General features: G+C 38.9%; 1 protein-coding gene across 4 annotated transcripts in view; it reads left to right on the plus strand.

The window, feature by feature from the left end:
- The window catches only part of LOC105474828 (thiamin pyrophosphokinase 1), a 391525-nt gene that overhangs the window by 310491 nt on the left and 63096 nt on the right, over positions 1 to 17938 (plus strand). For 3 of the 4 annotated variants that reach the window (XM_011729642.3, XM_011729641.3, XM_071094307.1), the window contains one exon: positions 1 to 17938. This exon is cut by the window's right edge and continues 19102 nt beyond it. The exons of the other annotated variant lie outside the window; for it this stretch is intronic. In XM_011729642.3, coding sequence (XP_011727944.2) covers positions 1 to 29 — 29 coding nt within the window. In that variant the 3' untranslated portion in view covers positions 30 to 17938. 4 annotated transcript variants of the gene reach the window in all.

Raw genomic sequence — 17938 nt, forward strand, 5'->3', positions numbered from 1 at the left:
GTTTCATTTTTGTGCTGATTCAGATGTGAGCTCTGTGCATTCAACCATCCAGTTAATACTCTGAGACAAGAAAGCAATCACTTTTGGTGATTACATGAGTTGTAGAGAAAGAATCAAGGGGTGCAGGTGAAGAAACTTTTGCTCTGGAAACGGCACACTGGGTATAATTTTCTGCTGGTTTCAAATAACAATACTTTATGTCTTGAATAAGTCTTTCATGTATCTCCTACCTGTTGTATCTCTATACTCATTCTCGTTCCGCTATAATACCAACTTTTTTTAAATGTAAAGTATTATCATCCCCATTTTATAGATGAGAAAACTGAGACACAAGATGCCAGATGAATTGTCCAAGTTCATATTTTCTAACCTAGTCCTCTATATACATGAAGTGGATTCATCACTAGGTATTTACATAACCATTTTTAAAATCGTTGGATGTGGTATTAGTGAAATAGCCTATTTCCAAGTCATTTTTCTAAATGACAATGAAATTTTTCTGAAATTGGGCCAGCTCAAAGACAATCAAGACAGAGAGCAAACATCTTAGCAGTTAAAATCATGTTTTAGGCACCATCCAAGAGATTCCTTTCCACTCCCTGAGCCACAAGTGCACAAGCTAGTAGATTTGTAGAGTGTGTAATTTAAGTGTAAGTTAGGCTTACTGTGATATCTGATTTCTAGGGTAATTATAAACTTTTCATTCATTGTGGTTCTCAAGGAATTTGTGGTAAGGATTCGAGGGAAGGAAAAAGATATATTTAGCATCCACAAAAGGGAATAAATGGTTAAAACAGTGTTTTTGAGTGTCTAAAGATTAAAGGGTGAAAAAGAACAACGTTAATAGAGCTAGGAAGACAAGGTTGCAGAAGGTTTACACTGCATGCAGGTTTTTCAGCAGTGAGCCACCGCTTTGTCCTCTATATTGTTTGGAGATCAAATTGTAAAAAAGCTAAAAATATTTGGAGAACAGTAAGGTTTAAATTAAAAGGAGGGGAGATCAAACTGGGGAATGCCCATTATGCAGACCAAAATAGAAGTATCTGCATCCGAGAGCTTTTACGTATACCCATATATCCCACATAGTTAATAGTGAAGTATTTGCATAGCTATATGCATCTATGGCTATACTTCAAGGAAAATCAAGGCATAGGTTACATGGAGAGCAGGTAAATTCCCAAGCTAAAAGGGTGCATCAGGGAATCATACAGTATTTTCTTTCCATTCCAGAGAAAAGAGTAGAACTGAACTAGCAAGAGAGGGTAAAGATCCTCTGGCTTTGAGAATATTATAAAAGAGTCAAAAACAAGAAAAAATCCATGCTTTCTAAAATTTTTTTTGTTTTTTAACTTTTAGCTTCAGGGTTCGTGTACAGGTTAGCTCTATAGATAAATCACATGTTGTAGGGGTTTGCTATACATATTATTTTGTCATCCAGGTAGTACGTGCAGAACCCGATAGGTAGTTTTTCAATCCTCATCCTCCTCCCACCCGCCTCCCACCTTCTGCCCTCAAGTAGGCCCTGATGTCTCTGGTTCCCTTCTTTGTGTCCATGTGTACTCTGTGTTAGCTCCCACTGAGATCAGTGCTTTAAACATCTTGACAAAAAAGTCTCGAGATTATTGCATAATATATAACTTACCTTCTCTGTATGCAATTTATACCTTGAGTTTTCCTTAAAATGTAGCAGAAACAAAGTATGTATCTGTTTGCTTCAATTCATGATGAGGAGGGAAGATGACAATAGGGTTCGAAGTCTGACTCTGCAGCTAATGAATTAAATGGTACCACATGTAACATGGATTCTTCATATATACAAAGAGGACTGATTGTATATATGATGATAGATGGTATCCAAGGTTTCTTTTGGTTTGAAAACCATGGCCACTGAAGCCACAAAAAGGGCATGAGTCCAGATCCTGAATGTCAGGAGCTTGAATGTCTAAGGAGGCATCCCTCTCCTCCTTATGTTCCTGTGTGGCAGCAATGAACGGTCCCCATGAGAAGCTGTAATAGGATGAGACTCAGGGGACTTTTGGTTGGAAGCTGTGTTGGGGTGACATCGCGTTGTGCATACTCGTCTCTTGTCAGTTTTATGAGATGTAGTTCACCGTATGACAGTGGCTTTGAACATTATGGAAGAAGACGTCCTATTGCATCACTACAGTTTATCATCTCCTGCTAAAGGTTCTCACTCTTCAGAAGTTCACAGCCAAGCGAGGACTGGGAAATTAGTATTATTCCTCATTTACACTGAGACAGAGTTGAAGCTCTGGCTGCAGTCAATAAATCACTTTGATGATGATTCATTAGCCGTGTTGAGATCCCCCAGCCGCTCCAGTGCCAGCATCACACTTGGGCTGTCTTCTCATCTTAATTGCAAGGTTTCGCTTTTGGAGAAGCACATCAGCCTTTTCCACTCACCTGTTTTCTGGACACATTTAATTTCAAATTAACAAGTTTTCTCTCGCAACTATCTTTAAATCCGGTTTTTCATCTGTGTGTGTGTGTGTGTGTGTGTGTATGTGTGTCTTAATGTGCTTAGGAAAAAAGGAAAAACCTGTGCTTAGGAAAAAAGTGTGTGTGTGTGTGTGTGTATGTCTTAATGTGCTTAGGAAAAGAGCGAGAATGCATTCAGACTCTCTTTTCTTAACTACAGATGATAACTAATTTTTATCTTAACCATTAAGAAATTAGTTATGTGCAGTGTACAAGTGGCACGTCTTCCAGGAGAGAGAAACAAATTGTGGACAATTTAAATTTGACATACAATTAAGAAAAATGTAAATTGAAACTTGTGGTGTTTTCACTAACTTGTATCCCACCAAATGCTGATTTTCTAGAGATAACGGTGAAGAGGTGCCATTTCCTGCCGCCATGGTACATGCCAACTACCATATACATTTAATAAATGAGGCTCATTCCCTATAAATGGGTGCAGTACTAAAGGGAGGACAAATCTGGCTTGTGCTTGTAGGACAAAGTGAATGAGTCCAGAAATAGCCCTGGCAGCCTTCTCCACCTCATCACCTGCTACTGCAATGATGATATAACTATGAGCTCAGTTCTCCCCTATCCTTACTATGTAGCTGTCTTTCTTTAAAATGAGTAACTTTGAACTAAACTATCTCAAAATCTTTTTCATCTCTAGCATTAGTCTTTCTTCTTTATTCTCAGTAATAGAATTGTACTATTTTATCCTCTTCTCCTGAGAGCCTATTAAAAGCATTTGAGGTCCAACACATATTCCATTTTCCCCATAATACATGACCTCACCCCCTGGTATTCTCAGAATGTGTTCTCCCTTTAACGTCTCCCCCTGCACAAATTTTACTCATCTACAAGGGCCATTTCAAATCACATCCTTCATGAAGCTTTTATAACTAAATGCAATTTCTCTTTCCTTTGAATTGCTAAAGTATACCATGTAACTCTTCCATATAAATAGCATCATTTTTTGTGCATATTTCTTATTCCCTTGACTAGAATGGATTTGCCTCAAGAATTTGATGCTTGTCATCTGTGTCCCCTCCTAGTTATCCAGAATAGTGCCTTTGCATATTTTATGTAATTAACCACATTTTTTAAATCAGCGAGTGCATTTTACCCACATGAATTCTGTAGTGGGACACAGAATCAATTGTGCTATGGTAAAAGATGTTCAAGCAAGAGTTCTTTATTATAACTCTTAAAGCAATTAGAAGAATGAAGGATAAGTTCCATTTTAAAGGTAAAAATATTTGCAAAACCTGCCAGAAGTTGATATGGCTTAAAGTAATATGACCCAAAATGTGCCTATTACAAAAGAGGGTTTTTGAGTCTGAGTGAGTGTATGTGTGTGTGTCTCTGTGTGTGTCCAGACAGGGGCTGACCTAGGGAGTGGCAGTGGAGGAATTTTTGGAAATCATTGCCTTTTGGGGGATTTGGAGTTTTAAATGAATCCTCTGCTCCCCAAGATGTTTTTGTTTTTGTTTTTGTTTTTTCCTGGCTCATTTCTTTACTGCTCTGAGCATGAGTCAAGATCTAAAGCATTTCATTTAGATTCATTCTCCTTTTAGATGTTGAAAATTGTACAGAACTCTTATTTGAGAGCAGGTATCGTTATAAAAACAAAGGCAGATGAAATTGGTTCTTCCATTATTGTGTCCTCATTCATGAAACTTGTAATATTTGCTTTGCAAAAAGAAAGAAAACAGAAAAATCCTACTTCACCTTACTCTGCTGTTTCCCACAGGCGTTCATAATGGTGTTACACATATGTAAAAGGTGGGTTTATGTTTGTTCCAGTTATTTTGTATGTTTTATCCACGTAACTAGGTTGTATACTCTTTTAGTTTATAGGCCCTTCATGTTTTGCTCATCGTACTTAGTAAATCCTTAATATTAGATGCTTCATTGGCATTGATTAATAATAGGATTCCTTATCAGGGTTGCTGCTTTTAAATGTTCAGACCTTACACATTTTTCTGTCATTGTTAACTAGAAGAAGTAACTAAAGGGGTTACTTAGCCCTGGGAAACTGTCATATTTACAGATTAGTAAAAAAAAAAAAAAAAAAAAAAAAAAAAAAAAGCAGATCCTATGTAAAAAACAAAAGGCCAAGAATGCACAGTGAGCAGGCCAGGAAGAAGTTAGCCAAGAATTAAGCTATCATTTTAAAGAGGGATTAATAAGTTGGATCATATGTAAAAGAGATTAAAATTGTTGGATTTTTACTAAAGAAATACGTTGGTCACTCTTAAAAATGCAGAGGAGTAATAGTGTAGTAGGAATAGAAACCAGATTTCTATTGATTAAGGAGGTGTTAAAAACATATTGAAAGCACAATGGCAGGAAATTTATTAAGCTTTTAAAAAGAAGTTTGTCAGTGATACAAGAAGATATATACATGTGAAGGCTTCATTATCAAGGAGGCCTTTATGTCCAAGATGAAAGGAGCCTATTTATGTTGAAAGATCAAAAGGACCAGGAAACTCCAGAGATCCAGGGAGAGACGGAAAACATGGGGAGAGGATGGATGAAGTGTGGAAGTGGTATTCCTCAGGATGGAAGATGGAATTCAGACTGGGGGTGGGAACCTTTCGAGAAAAGTATGTTTAGTTCCACCTTTGACAGCAGAGACAAAGAACTGAAATGAGAGATGATGAGTTAGGTATGAAGGTGAAGACACTCAAGAGATGACAGCACTGATAGGTGGCAAGAGTTTTTACCAAGACGGAGACCACAGCATCGGGGATAAGGCACTGGGTTAAGGGTAGGGTTTCGAAAGTTTAAAATACTTATCAAGGAGAGTGGGTTCAATTTTGAACCACAACAGGGACTAAACTATGTTGAACATAAAGGATTTTTCAGTTCTGAATTTCCCTCTAGCAGAATTGTAGTAGGAAATAGTGGGCAGAGTGGACTGGAGCCCCTGACTGTGGGCAAGCCTGCCCTCGGGCAGCCGTTCTCAAGTGCCACAATATGTCTCAATCACCTGTCATTTAGGCCCCAAGTACTCTGTAACTGAGTGTAAGTACTTACGATTTTGATTGAGTTTTTAAAAACTCATTAAAGCAGATTAAAATTCACTCAAAATAGTGCCTCTCTCTGTCAATTTAGTGTACTTCCTTGAATTGAAAAGAAACCTGTGGAGTTAGAATCAGGGTTATGGAAATTATATGTGCTTTCCTCCTCATCTGAAGGTGACTCATAGATTCAGCTGCTGTTACAGATTTACCATTAATTGTTATGGCAGTCACAAATTATTTAGAGTTTTGTGGTTCAAGTTTTATAGTTAGTTGGGTTTTCTGTGTAATTTTTCTGATGAATTAATTTTTTTCTCTGAGACAAGGTCTCGCTCTGTCACCCAGGCTGGAGTGTGGTGGCACGATTATGGCTCACTGCAACATCCACCTCCCGGGCTCAAGTAGTCCTCCCACCTCAGCTCTCCAAGTAAGTGGAACTAGAGGCATGTGCCACTATGCCCAGCTAATTTTTCATAGACATGTGATCTTGCTATGTGGCCCAAGCTGGTCTCAAAGTCCTGACTTCAAGCAATCCACCTGCCTGGGTCTCCCAAAGTATTGGGAGTACAGGCATGAGTCACTGCCCCTGGCCACATGAATGAATTTTTAATAAAGAAGGTATTGGGCAAAAATACAAAAAATTAGGCATGGTGGTGTGCACCTGTAGTTCCAGCTACTTGGGAGGCTGAAGTGGGAGCATTGTGTGAGCCCAGGAGTTCAAGGCTGCAGTGAGCCATGATCGTGCCCCTGCACACCAGCCTGGACAACAGAGTGAGACCCTATCTCTTTAAAAAGAAAACAAGAAGGTATTGGCCAGGCGCGGTGGCTCATGCCTGTAGTCCCAGCACTTTGGGAGGCCGAGGTGGGTGAATCATGAGGTCAGGAGATCGAAACCATCCCAGCTAACATGGTGAAACCCCGTCTCTACTAAAAATACAAAAAATTAGCCGGGCGTGGTGGCGGGCACCTGTAGTCCCAGCTACTCGGGAGGCTGAGGCAGGAGAATGGTGTGAACCCAGGAAGCAGAGCTTGCAGTGAGCCGAGATTGCGCCACTGCACCCCAGCCTGGGGGACAGAGCAAGACTCCGTCTCAACAAAACAAAACAAAACAAAACAAAAAAACAGAAAAAGGAAATAAGAAGGTATTGAATGGAAGAAGAAAATGAGAGTAGCGCGTCAACAAATTTCTTGCACTTGTTTCTAAGCAATCTAAAAATACAATAGGGGTAGAGGGGAGGTCAGTTTGCCATGTCAATTAGTATTTTCAAAAAAAAAAAATAAAGACAAGTTTTTAAACTAGAAGTCACCAAATATGTTTTGTGTACACCATTTCTCAATAGAAAATGCCCCTTTGCTTGGTCTGGTCCTGGGTCTTTTTCTTCTTTTCATCTGTAAATTCTCCCTAAATGATCTTACCATGACCCATGACTTTAAATACATCTAAATGCCATTGTTTCTCACAAACATAGTTCCCTTCCCGCCCTTTCTGGCTATTCTTCATTTGCACCAAGATTCCTGGGATGTCAGCTCACTAGAGCATAGAAACTTCATCTGCTCTGTTAACAACTTATCTCTAGTGCCTTCAAGAGCACTGAGTTACTCAGTAAATCTTTGTTGAATGAATGCCTAAGAACCTTGTCTAACCCAATAACTATAAACAAAAACCTGATTTTTACCTCACCTGTTCTGTTTTCCCCATGTCAGTAAACCACCGTCTACATAATAGCTCAAACCAAAAACCTTAGACTCAATTCTTCCCTTTTCTCCATCTCCTAGTCCCATCCTAGTCTAGGTGATCTCTCCCATGGAATCCTGCAGTGGTCTCCTTCTTTATTGATCACTTTGTCTAATCACTCTTTGCAAAACAACCAGAGCAATCTTTCTGAAGCCAAAATAACACTTATGTCATTCCCCAGTCTGGCACCCTCTAATGGCTTTCCTTCACATTTAGCATAAAAGCCACACTCTTGCCTGCATCTCATGACCTGGTTTGTTCTCTCTTCCCCAGCCTGCGTGCCAGTTTCCCTTCACTCACTTAACTCTAGTCTCAGTGACCTTTCAGTGTCTGCCTTAGGTCTTTGTACCTGCTTTTCCTTCTGCCTGGAATACCATTTTTCCTGTCTTTCAATGGATGTCCCACATTGCATTTTTTGAGTCTTAGCTTAGATGTTACTTCTTTAAGGAGGTTGTTTCTAATAACCAGATCTACATTAGCATGACCAACCCACCAACAGAGCTTCTCCAGCACATCACCCTGTTTTGTTTTCTTTATTGCAATCATCGCTGTCTGAAATTACTGAATGAGATTTTTTAGTGTCTTTAAAAGCAGAAGTTGAGTCTCAGTCATTTCTATACCTGCCAAAACACAATTACATGCCTTAGACACAAATGGATCATTATAAACTTTGGAAGGAAGACGGAGCGGGCTTTAAATATTGGTTCTGCTGCTTGCTAGGTATGTGATCTTGTGTTTCACTTCTCTAAGTTGCATTTTCTCATCTGTAAAACAAATAATGATAGAGAAAATAATAGCTCTTCATAGGGCTGCTGAAAGGACTAAATGAGATAGAGCGCGTCCAGTGCTTGGCACACAGTGTAAGTAGTGGATGTCGTTATGGTGATGATTTTTATGGGTACCCAAAATGTCAATCCCAATAGAATCCAAGAGTAGCCCATCTTAAGTGACTGAGAGTCTAATATTGGTGACCTTCTATAATATTGACTGTCAGGGAGCCAATAAATAAATATTGTGCCAAAAACTCAGCTGTGAATTTAGGCCTGTATTCTTAATTAAGAAAAAGGTAACAGTGGAAAATCACTTCTGAGCCTTATAAATAGGAAATTGGATTTCCTAATGGGTAATTTAAAATACTTTGGGAGCATAAATACACCTGGATCACTCAAGCTATAAGTTGGTGACTCAGAGAACAAGGGCACAGAATCCTGAAATAAGCAACAGCAAATGGGCTCTTAAGCACTTAAAGAGCAAATTGCAGAAAATAAATTAATTCTTTTAAATATGCATGAATCTCCTGAGTGGGGAATACGCTGAAATGGTGCTGAATGATTTCTTTTGTTATGTGTGTTCAGAAGTATTAATAATGCCTCACTTTGTGCTTTGTACCTTTGAGGAGAACAAATCCCAGAATCTTTTGCCTTTATAAATTGTTTTTAAAGTAATGGATTATAAAACAGGAAATTCTAATCAAGGTACACACTGGTCGCATTGATTTGGAAAAGTGGATAGGAAGTTTATCAGAGGATAGATGGATCCCCGAGAGAATGAAAAGTAGTTCTGATTACATCGTTAAAAAAAAAGTGGCGGGACGTTTGGGGAGGCTGATATAATTGTGCCGAAACTTCTTAAAAGTTAGAAACTTGCTGACCTTTTGCCTAAAATACACGCTAACATTTAACCAACCAATCGGACACTGTGTGGCACAGCAATTTAACTTCTAAGAATCAATATACTGAATTGTAGATCATAGTGTACACTTAGGATATTTATCAGAATTATTAACTCAATTATTTTAGCTCTCATCAGATCTCTTAATTTTCATTCTGGGCAGCACAGACACTAAAAATCTTAGTATTTTATGTCCTTGCATACTTAAAAACCAACTTTATGCTTACATAATTGAATAAATAAAGAAAAAGGACCGGGGAGGAGGCAGACATAATAGAAGCAGAAGCAAACTCTCACTAAAAGGACTATAAGATGCAAAGCTATGCTCTCTTTGACCTTTTTAAGGAGAAGGATTTAAGGAAATTCCTATTTGCCCTGCTCATGCTGCTTGCTAGGGAGCTTCCTTCCTTGGCCACATTTCATCTTTGATGCCAAGGCAGTGAAGGGGAGCTTGGCAGCAGAGCAAGAGCTGGAAATGAAGAGACCTCGACTGTGGAGGGGATGGAACTGAGAAAAGGATTTGGCAGCCCTGCCTGAGAACAGAAATAATCAAAACAGTTGCCAAGAACCATAAAACAAGGAGGGTAGGGATATGAGCTACATTGACTTGGTTTTCTGAACATGGAAAAATATTAAATCTATTCACAGTCTGTTATTATGCTCATGTATTTCTATGAGTTTGTTATTATAGTAATTTCTATTTTGCCTTAGGGCTATGAATAAGATCAAGTCAGATAAGTTCTGCTGTTGTTTGTTAAGTCTGGAAAAACACATACTTGCTCTCACAGGATTTAAATATGTGTAACGTATGTATAAATGCATATATCCCCATAGTTGAATATTTCCTTTGATGCCAGAAGTTCATTTTTTTTTCTTTTGGGATGCAGTGATATGTCACAATTACAAATGATCTTAGAAATCTTTTGGAGCACTGTAGAAAGAAACAGGAGCACATTCTGGGAACGTGGTGCAGCATTTGCAAGATTATGTCCTGATGGGTACATCGCTGGCATAGCAAGTAGAGGTGGTGGAAAGGTGAGAGGCATGCTAGAAGTGTGGATGGGATCAGCTCATGAAGGACACCATGTACCATAACACAATGTTTGGATTTGCTCTGTGGGTAATGGGGAAAGATTTTAAGCCGGGGTGTGGGGAAGTGCTCACCGTTGTGTTTAACTGAGATGCCTCTGGAATCAGGTACAAGATGTATTCCAGAAAGATACAGTAAATAGATTTTTTGTTCCTTTTTAAAATCAGACCACATAGTAAACTAGAACCTTATCTCAGTTACCTGAATAAACACTCAAAAGAAGCATTTCTTACATATTCTAAAAAAAAAAAAAAAAAAAAAAAAAATCTATTGAGCACAATTTTTAAAAATTTTGGCTACATTAAATGTATTATCATCTTTTTCAGTATGTATCATTTACCTTTAAAATTCTAAATTCCCCTTCTGTGTCTGCTTACGTGGAAGGGAATATAAGGATGTTCTGTCTTGAAGGTTATGATGTGTGGAATTACTTGGTTGTTCTAAAAAAACAAAGTTGCAAATGTCTCTTCTCCTTGTAAGAAGTGGTAAGACTTTATTTCTGTAATTTATTCTGTACTGTTGTTCTGACCAAACCTGATGACCCAGAAATCTTTTGTTTAAGGTGAAGTGATGTATTTTAAGGTCCAGATGTACCACAAATGAAGTTCTTTAGACATTAGAAAAATGTCACAATTACATACTCACTAACTCCTCACCCACCTTACTGCATTTTACACTGCCTGTTACTGTTGATAGAAGGATTATGCTCACACATAGAATTCACAAAGGACCTACGTGACATGAGTTAGTATGTACTTATGTAGGTACTCACTGTTCATTGATGCTTCTTTAAGAAGATATATCCTGTAATAAACCGAAAAGCAGAATCTTCGAGAACTTTCAGTATGAAATATTTTCCATCCACTATTATGCTTCTAGTGATTAACTTGCCTTTTTAATAGCTCTGTGAGATGTTTTTCTAATCAGTGCACATGAGCTGTCATCAAAACTAGAATTCCTAATTCTGTGCCAAAACAGTTGGAGACCAACCAAATCAGGACCTTTAATAAGGGCTTATAAGGAAAAACCATCAATCATTCATTCCGTCTCCCTGGCTTTGCATACATTACTGAACAATTTTATCAAAGTTTTTATACTAAAAAGCCTTTTATGACATTTGAATGGTATACATATTAGCATGTAGTATTATCTAATCAAAATTTGATTTGCAAGGGTGAATCAGCTAATATATTCCTAATTTTAATCCTGTTAACAACTCTGAAATTGGCTGATAATTACCTTAGGATTAGATGCTCTAATTTGTACATTGGTAATGTGTTTCCCATCACCAGCTAATGTAATAACAATAATAAATTATACTTCTATCTTCATTGAGATCATGATGGACAGCTGAATTAGGATATTTCCACCAGAACTGAATACCAGACTTTTCCCCTGAATATTAAATTAAAACCTTGTAAAGTTTCTGAGCATTCAAGGCCATGTTTAGCGCTGTGCTAGTCAAGGCTTATCATGTTCCCAGTGGTTTTAATTCAGCTAAAATCTGTGCCTTAGAGTGTCTTATCAGCATCACTATCACTGTCAGCAGAGTTTCCTCAGTGCAGGGCCAAACAAAACTGCCTCGTAAACCACACGAAAGCCAAAAACATGGCCATGTAGCTTTACCTGTATTTATAGCAGGCATCCATCTAATTCACGTAGTCAGGGAGGCCTCATCAAGAAAATTCCATTGGCCCAAAATATTTCTAATGATGTGTTTTAAATCTACGCAATAAGAGTAAATTAATGATGTCAAGCCAAAGGGTTTTAAACCCCTTCTTCAACTGCAGAAGCCTTTGCTTCACAAACTTTACTTAGAATCTGAAAGCATAGGCCGGGCGCGGTGGCTCACGCCTGTAATCCCAGCACTTTGGGAGGCCGAGACGGGCGGATCACGAGGTCAGGAGATTGAGACCATCCTGGCTAACACGGTGAAACCCCGTCTCTACTAAAAATACAAAAAATTAGCCGGGCGCGGTTGTGGGCGCCTGTAGTCCCAGCTACTCGGGAGGCTGAGGCAGGAGAATGGCGTGAACCCGGGAGGCGGAGCTTGCAGTGAGCCGAGATCGCGCCACTGCACTCCAGCCTGGGCGACAGAGCGAGACTCCGTCTCAAAAAAAAAAAAAAAAAAAGAATCTGAAAGCATAAAGATAGATAAGCAACTGTTTTGTCTGAAGTATAATACACATGCTATCACATATGGTGCTTTATCACGTAAGATTTTTAAAATCAGTGAAATAAGTTCATAACATTGTACATGAATTTCACACCTTATTCATGGACTCTTTTTTCCTGCAAAAATTAATAGCTCATAAAAATGAAGTGGATACTGAGTGCTTCCTTTTGTGTCAGCAACTCTTCCAGCTGCTTTCTGTGAATTGTCTCCAGTCATCTAACAGGGTCAAGTACTATTTTACAGGTGGGGAAACTGAAGCATAGAAATATTAGCTTTGTTGTCCAGGATCACAAAGCCTGTAAGCAATGGAGTTGGGATTTATTTTTTCCTCTGGCCATCTGCCGCCAACGCCCATGTGCTTACCACTCATACACTCCTACCTACAGTGAAGATAGGATCTTTGACCAGCATCTCAGAATTCACAAGTCCGCTATGGAGAGATTCTTCTTTTCAGACATACTTGAAGAGAATTTTGCAGAGCATGAGTTTCCTGATGACTTTCTAAAAGCCCAAGGCCCAGGGTTTGTTTGTTTGTTTGTTTGTTTCTTATTACCTTCTTTGATACCTCCTGATGAATTTCTGAAGCAAATGCAGTTAGAGCTGGATTCTCAACCCCGGCTGTGCACCGGAATCACCTGGGAGTCTATAAAAAGTACTGAAGCCTTGGTGCCCCATATTGAGGGTCAAGGTAATTGGTCTCAGGTGTAGCCTAGATGCTGGGTTTTTGTTTTGTTTTGTTTTTTAAAAAGCTCCCTAGGTGTTTCCTGTGCAGCCGAGGTTGAGAGGGCTGCTCTGACAGCTGAGCTGCTGTGCTCACGCATTTGCCTACGTAAGGTGTGCAGCTACATAGGTGCAACTGGCAGAGTGAGGTGGGCCACAAAAATGAAATCATTCTCTTTTCCTGTAACAGGGCCTCTTAGTAATCCTGAGCGTTTAATATCTTCATATCACTCCACAGAACCCAGTAATTCCCTAAGAATTCACAAATGGATGCCTGAACAATAGTCTAGGTGGTCCCACTCATTGTATATATGTTTTATGACCCCTGGCCTTATAACATGTTTGTGATTTGAGAGGCAATACAGTCTCAACGTTTGGAAAAGCACCGGAGCATAGAACACGGGACTGAAAATGGACAAATTCTGTTGAAAGGAAACATTTGTTTATGTCAATTAACTGCAGTGGTCAAAGAAACCTATTCTTTATATGGAGCTCTTAATATTTCCTTAGTAACCCACACTACAGCTTTTAGCCGGAGGACATGTCATATGTAGCCCATTCCTTATGACTATGACAGGGCACAATGGCTAGTGTCCAGGAAGGGAGCCATAGCCCTACAAAATATAAATAAATAAAGACGATAATAACTTACATGCCCATCACTAAATTATTATTAGCCAAGGAATGGCAAGTAGATGCTGTTTTCTGTGATTGCATGTGCATGCAATTATGTTTCTACCTAGAGTAATTAACTGTATTCACTTGTTTTCTTGGAAACAAAATAGATTATATACCATCACATGATTTTCACTGCAGAAAACAAATAGCTGTGTAGTGGTATAACATCCCCCACCCTACCCTCAAAAGATCCGTAAGTTCTTCCTCCCCCGATCTAATTTTGGTGTCTTGTGACTTTTTAAAATCATGATTATTTAGTTCTACTAAGTTCACTGTGCTGTCATATTAAGGGTATTCCTTTTTTAAAATGCAAATTAGAATTTATGTTGTGGCTTCCTACTTGCTTTTTTCTCTTTCCACATCCAGATTACAGTTGTAATTATTTTCTGCATAACTTCCTATGTCCTGTAGATAAGTTTTCTTTTTTCTGAGAATTTTGTTACAACATGGATTAACAGAATCCTTGAAAGCATGAAGACAAATAATTGCCTACAAAAGACACGGACTGAGAAAAACAATAATTGATATGCTTGAGGTCTAAGTTAATTTGTACCAGTAGCCTATAGGATTGTTTTTAGCTAGAGGGCAGAGAGCAGAATCTTCTTGGACAGCTCCCCCCTTGGTAACTGCTGACTGTGAATGCACAGAACAATGAGTGCTGAATCAAGGCCTCACGGAAAAGTTGCCATTTTGATTTTTTTCAATTAAAATACATCATGTGTGATATTAGAGTTATTGAAATTATTATGCCAAATGATGCATTGACCTTATAGTAAATTTTGTGACTTCTTTAAGGCAAACCACTCAGCTGTGCACTAAAACCTGAGCTATAGGAATAGAAGAGTAATGACATTGCATTGACAGTCTGTTGGTTTTCTGATCCAGGCTGTTGCCTGCAAGGACTCTAAGAGCCCTGGGTCCTTGTCAGATTCCTTTCAGTACCTCAATTCCTCGACAATTGAAAAATAAAATGATTGTGGTGAGCTGAGGAATTGTGGGTCAGGACTGATGTATTGCATCCTTTCTTTCTCTGTGTGCCCAGATTGCCACTCTGCTTTCTCATCATTCTAGCACCCTCAGACCGCGTCTGGATCTGAAGCATCTGTCTCTGTATTATTCCACACTCTTGGTAAAAGTCACTAAGGTTCAATTGGCCATATGGGTGGGAAACATGAGTGACTGCTTGAAGCAACACACTCTAAGGAAGGGAGAGAAAGAGAACACCTCCTCTTCTCCTGTCATCCTCTTAAAGTAACTGGCTCGGGCAAAAGGCAACAGAGAGTAGCCATTGCCAGGGTCTGGGCGGCCCAGTGTTCATCAGCTGTAAGAGCTCACTACAGCCTGCATGGCACAGTTTAACACAGACAGAAACTGCCAAGAGGGTGAGGACTGGAGGAAGACTGGGTTATCTCCGCTATCTAAGAATTTTTTTTTTTTTTTTTTTTTTCTGAGATGGAGTCTCAGTCTGTCACCCAGGTTGGAGTGAAGTAGAGCCATCTCGACTCACTACAACCTCTGCCTCCCAGGCTTAAGCAATCCTCTCACCTTAGCCTCCTGAGTAGCTGGGACCACAAGCATGAGCCACTATGCCCAGCTAAATTTTTTGTATTTTTGGTAGAGATGGGATTTCACCATGTTGCCCAGGCAAGTCTTGAACTCCTAAGTGATCCACTTGCCTTGGCCTCCCAAAGTGCTGGGATTACAGGCATGAGCCACTGCGCCCAGCTAGAATTTTTTTTTTTTTTAATTGAGAAACTTCAGCTTGACACTCGAATGGCCCTGACAATTAACTGCTTAGACTTCCCGTACCAACTATACATGTTTCAGGATGTACCTGTAAAACAAGGCCAGTCTGATGAATATGCGATTGAATGTCTGATCAACCGTGACTTGTTTTCTGGGCTAGAACTTGTCCTTTGCCAGAAAAAAAGAAGTCTAATTCAAGTGTGTGGGTAAAGATACTAGTCTGATCCCTATGGCATAGTTTGAATTGTTTTGTTCCTCCTTCTATAGTTCCATTACATTCGCCTAATTTAGTGACCCCTGCAGAAAGGTTAATCAATCCATCAGTCAATACAAGATAAAATAAAAGTCTGGGTTTCAGGACCCAACGCCTGACTCTTCTCTTTCTTAAATACTTCAGCTGACTTCCAGCAGCTCCTTGCTCTGGCTCAAGATGACAAGCTCACCTTCCTTGGCATTAGAGTCCGACTGTGGTGCAGTACCTCTAACTTCATCCCTTCATCCTTTACCTTCAGCAGACATTAATCTGCCTCCCTGCAGAATATTACTTAACTTCCTGGGGTAGGAAGTGAAACTCAAATGCCATAAAAAGCATGCCTTTGGTTTAGTCAGACCCAGAGCCCACAGGAATGATTTATTATGTACAGGTTTATCAATGAAACATTTTTCCACTTTAGGGAACAGACATTATTCTATTTCTGGCAATAAACTAAAATAGATGCTACAAGATAAACAGAATTATTTCACCAGTTCAGCCTTTGTGGGACCTAATACATTATAAGAAAAAATTGCAAATAAATTACAAATTGGAGTTGTGTCCTGCAATTGCATAAGACAGTTGCCATTGCAGAGTGATTTCTGTTTTGAGAATGAATGTGGTTTTCATACAGTTCAATGTGACACTTATCTGAGCCTGACAGTGATAGCAAGACTTATGAGCCAAGCCCACTGTTGGACCTGCAGTGCCATCTACAGAATAGATTGGATAATGTGGATTCTGTTTCTCTTCTGCACTTCAGATCATGTAGCCACAAGGGAAGTAAGATGTGTATGTGTTTAGAATTAGCTGTGTACATAGAATAAGGGTTTGTTGCTACACAGAAAAATGGTTGCATATTTGCAAAATGCTGTTACTGTACTTAAGGCTCTATTACTTAGACTCCTAAGGCAATGCAGTGTTGTGTTTCCTATTAAATTGATTAACTGGATAGCCTATTTGTTTCAAAAATTTGTTCGATAATCTGTGTAAGATGACTTTCTGGTTACCTTGAATAGATAGTATTGGAATGAATATTAGTTTCATTATTTATGTACTTACTATCTCTACTGCTTATATCTGTCTCCAACTGCCAGAACATAATCACCATGAGGGAAAGATTTTTATCTATTTTGTTCATTGATTTATTCCAAGTATTTAGAACAATGCCTGGCACAAAAACAGGTCTTCAAATATTTGTTATTTGACTGAATGAATATAACTGTACTTTGCTAGTAAGTAGAACGAATGTGGAAAGATAGTCAGTTATTCTCCTTGAATTTTAGGTTTGTATTTTTTAAATGGGCACACCTATACCTCTTCTTCCTGTATTATTACTGTTGTATTGAAAATTACATGAAATAATGGATGGAAAAGTGCTATAAACTATAGGTACTATAAAATGTAGGTATTTTCCCAATATTTTTTTTCTTTTGGTAGAGCTCTAGAAATTTTGAAAATGTAAAACATCTCCCCACTTTCTCCCATGATTTCCTGAAGCACTTTTAAAATGTATATATCCGAGCCCCACACCACATAGGTTGGGACCTGCCAGTGTTCATGTTTATTAAGAATCTCAGGCCGGGCGCAGTGGCTCACGCCTGTAATCCCAGCACTTTGGGAGGCCAAGGCGAGCGGATCACGAGATCAGGAAATTGAGACCATCCTGGATAACACGGTGAAACCCCGTCTCTACTAAAAAATACAAAAAAAGATTAGCTGGGTGTGGTGGCGGGCGCCTGTAGTCCCAGCTACTCGGGAGGCTGAGGCAGGAGAATGGCGTGAACCCGGGAGGCTGAGCTTGCAGTGAGCCGAGATCGCACCACTGCACTCCAGCCTGGGTGACAGAGTGAGACTCCATCCCAAAAAAAAAAAATCTCAGATGATCCTGAAGCATGCTATTACAATATTTGAGAACTTATATTAAAAGGGGGTTGAAATTGAATTGAATTCAAAATGGAAGTTACACCTTTAATATTATCCTCACCCATTATTCCTGATAGGAAGTTATTTCTGACTAGATATATTTCTTTGTCTTAAGGAAAATACATAATATTTTAATTGCTCTATATTGTTTAGCTTATGGTATAGAGTATTGCCTGACTTTTAAAAAAATAGGATAAAAGGATCTAGACGTATGTAGTAAATTAAGATCATTTTAGTATATCAAATTTATTTAATTTTAGAGAATTTTACGTATATTTCCCAAGGTAGGGTACAAACATTATATGAAGCGGTATAAAAAGGAAATAAAAGAAAACCAGCGTAAGTTTATATAAGACAGACTTTAATTTTATTTAAGAAATTCCACTTGTTAATTTTGGTGCTAAAATGCTATATAGGTATTAACGTACTTTGACAT

The sequence above is a fragment of the Macaca nemestrina genome, chromosome 4 (assembly GCF_043159975.1).
Source record: "Macaca nemestrina isolate mMacNem1 chromosome 4, mMacNem.hap1, whole genome shotgun sequence".
Classification (NCBI taxonomy): domain Eukaryota; kingdom Metazoa; phylum Chordata; class Mammalia; order Primates; family Cercopithecidae; genus Macaca; species Macaca nemestrina.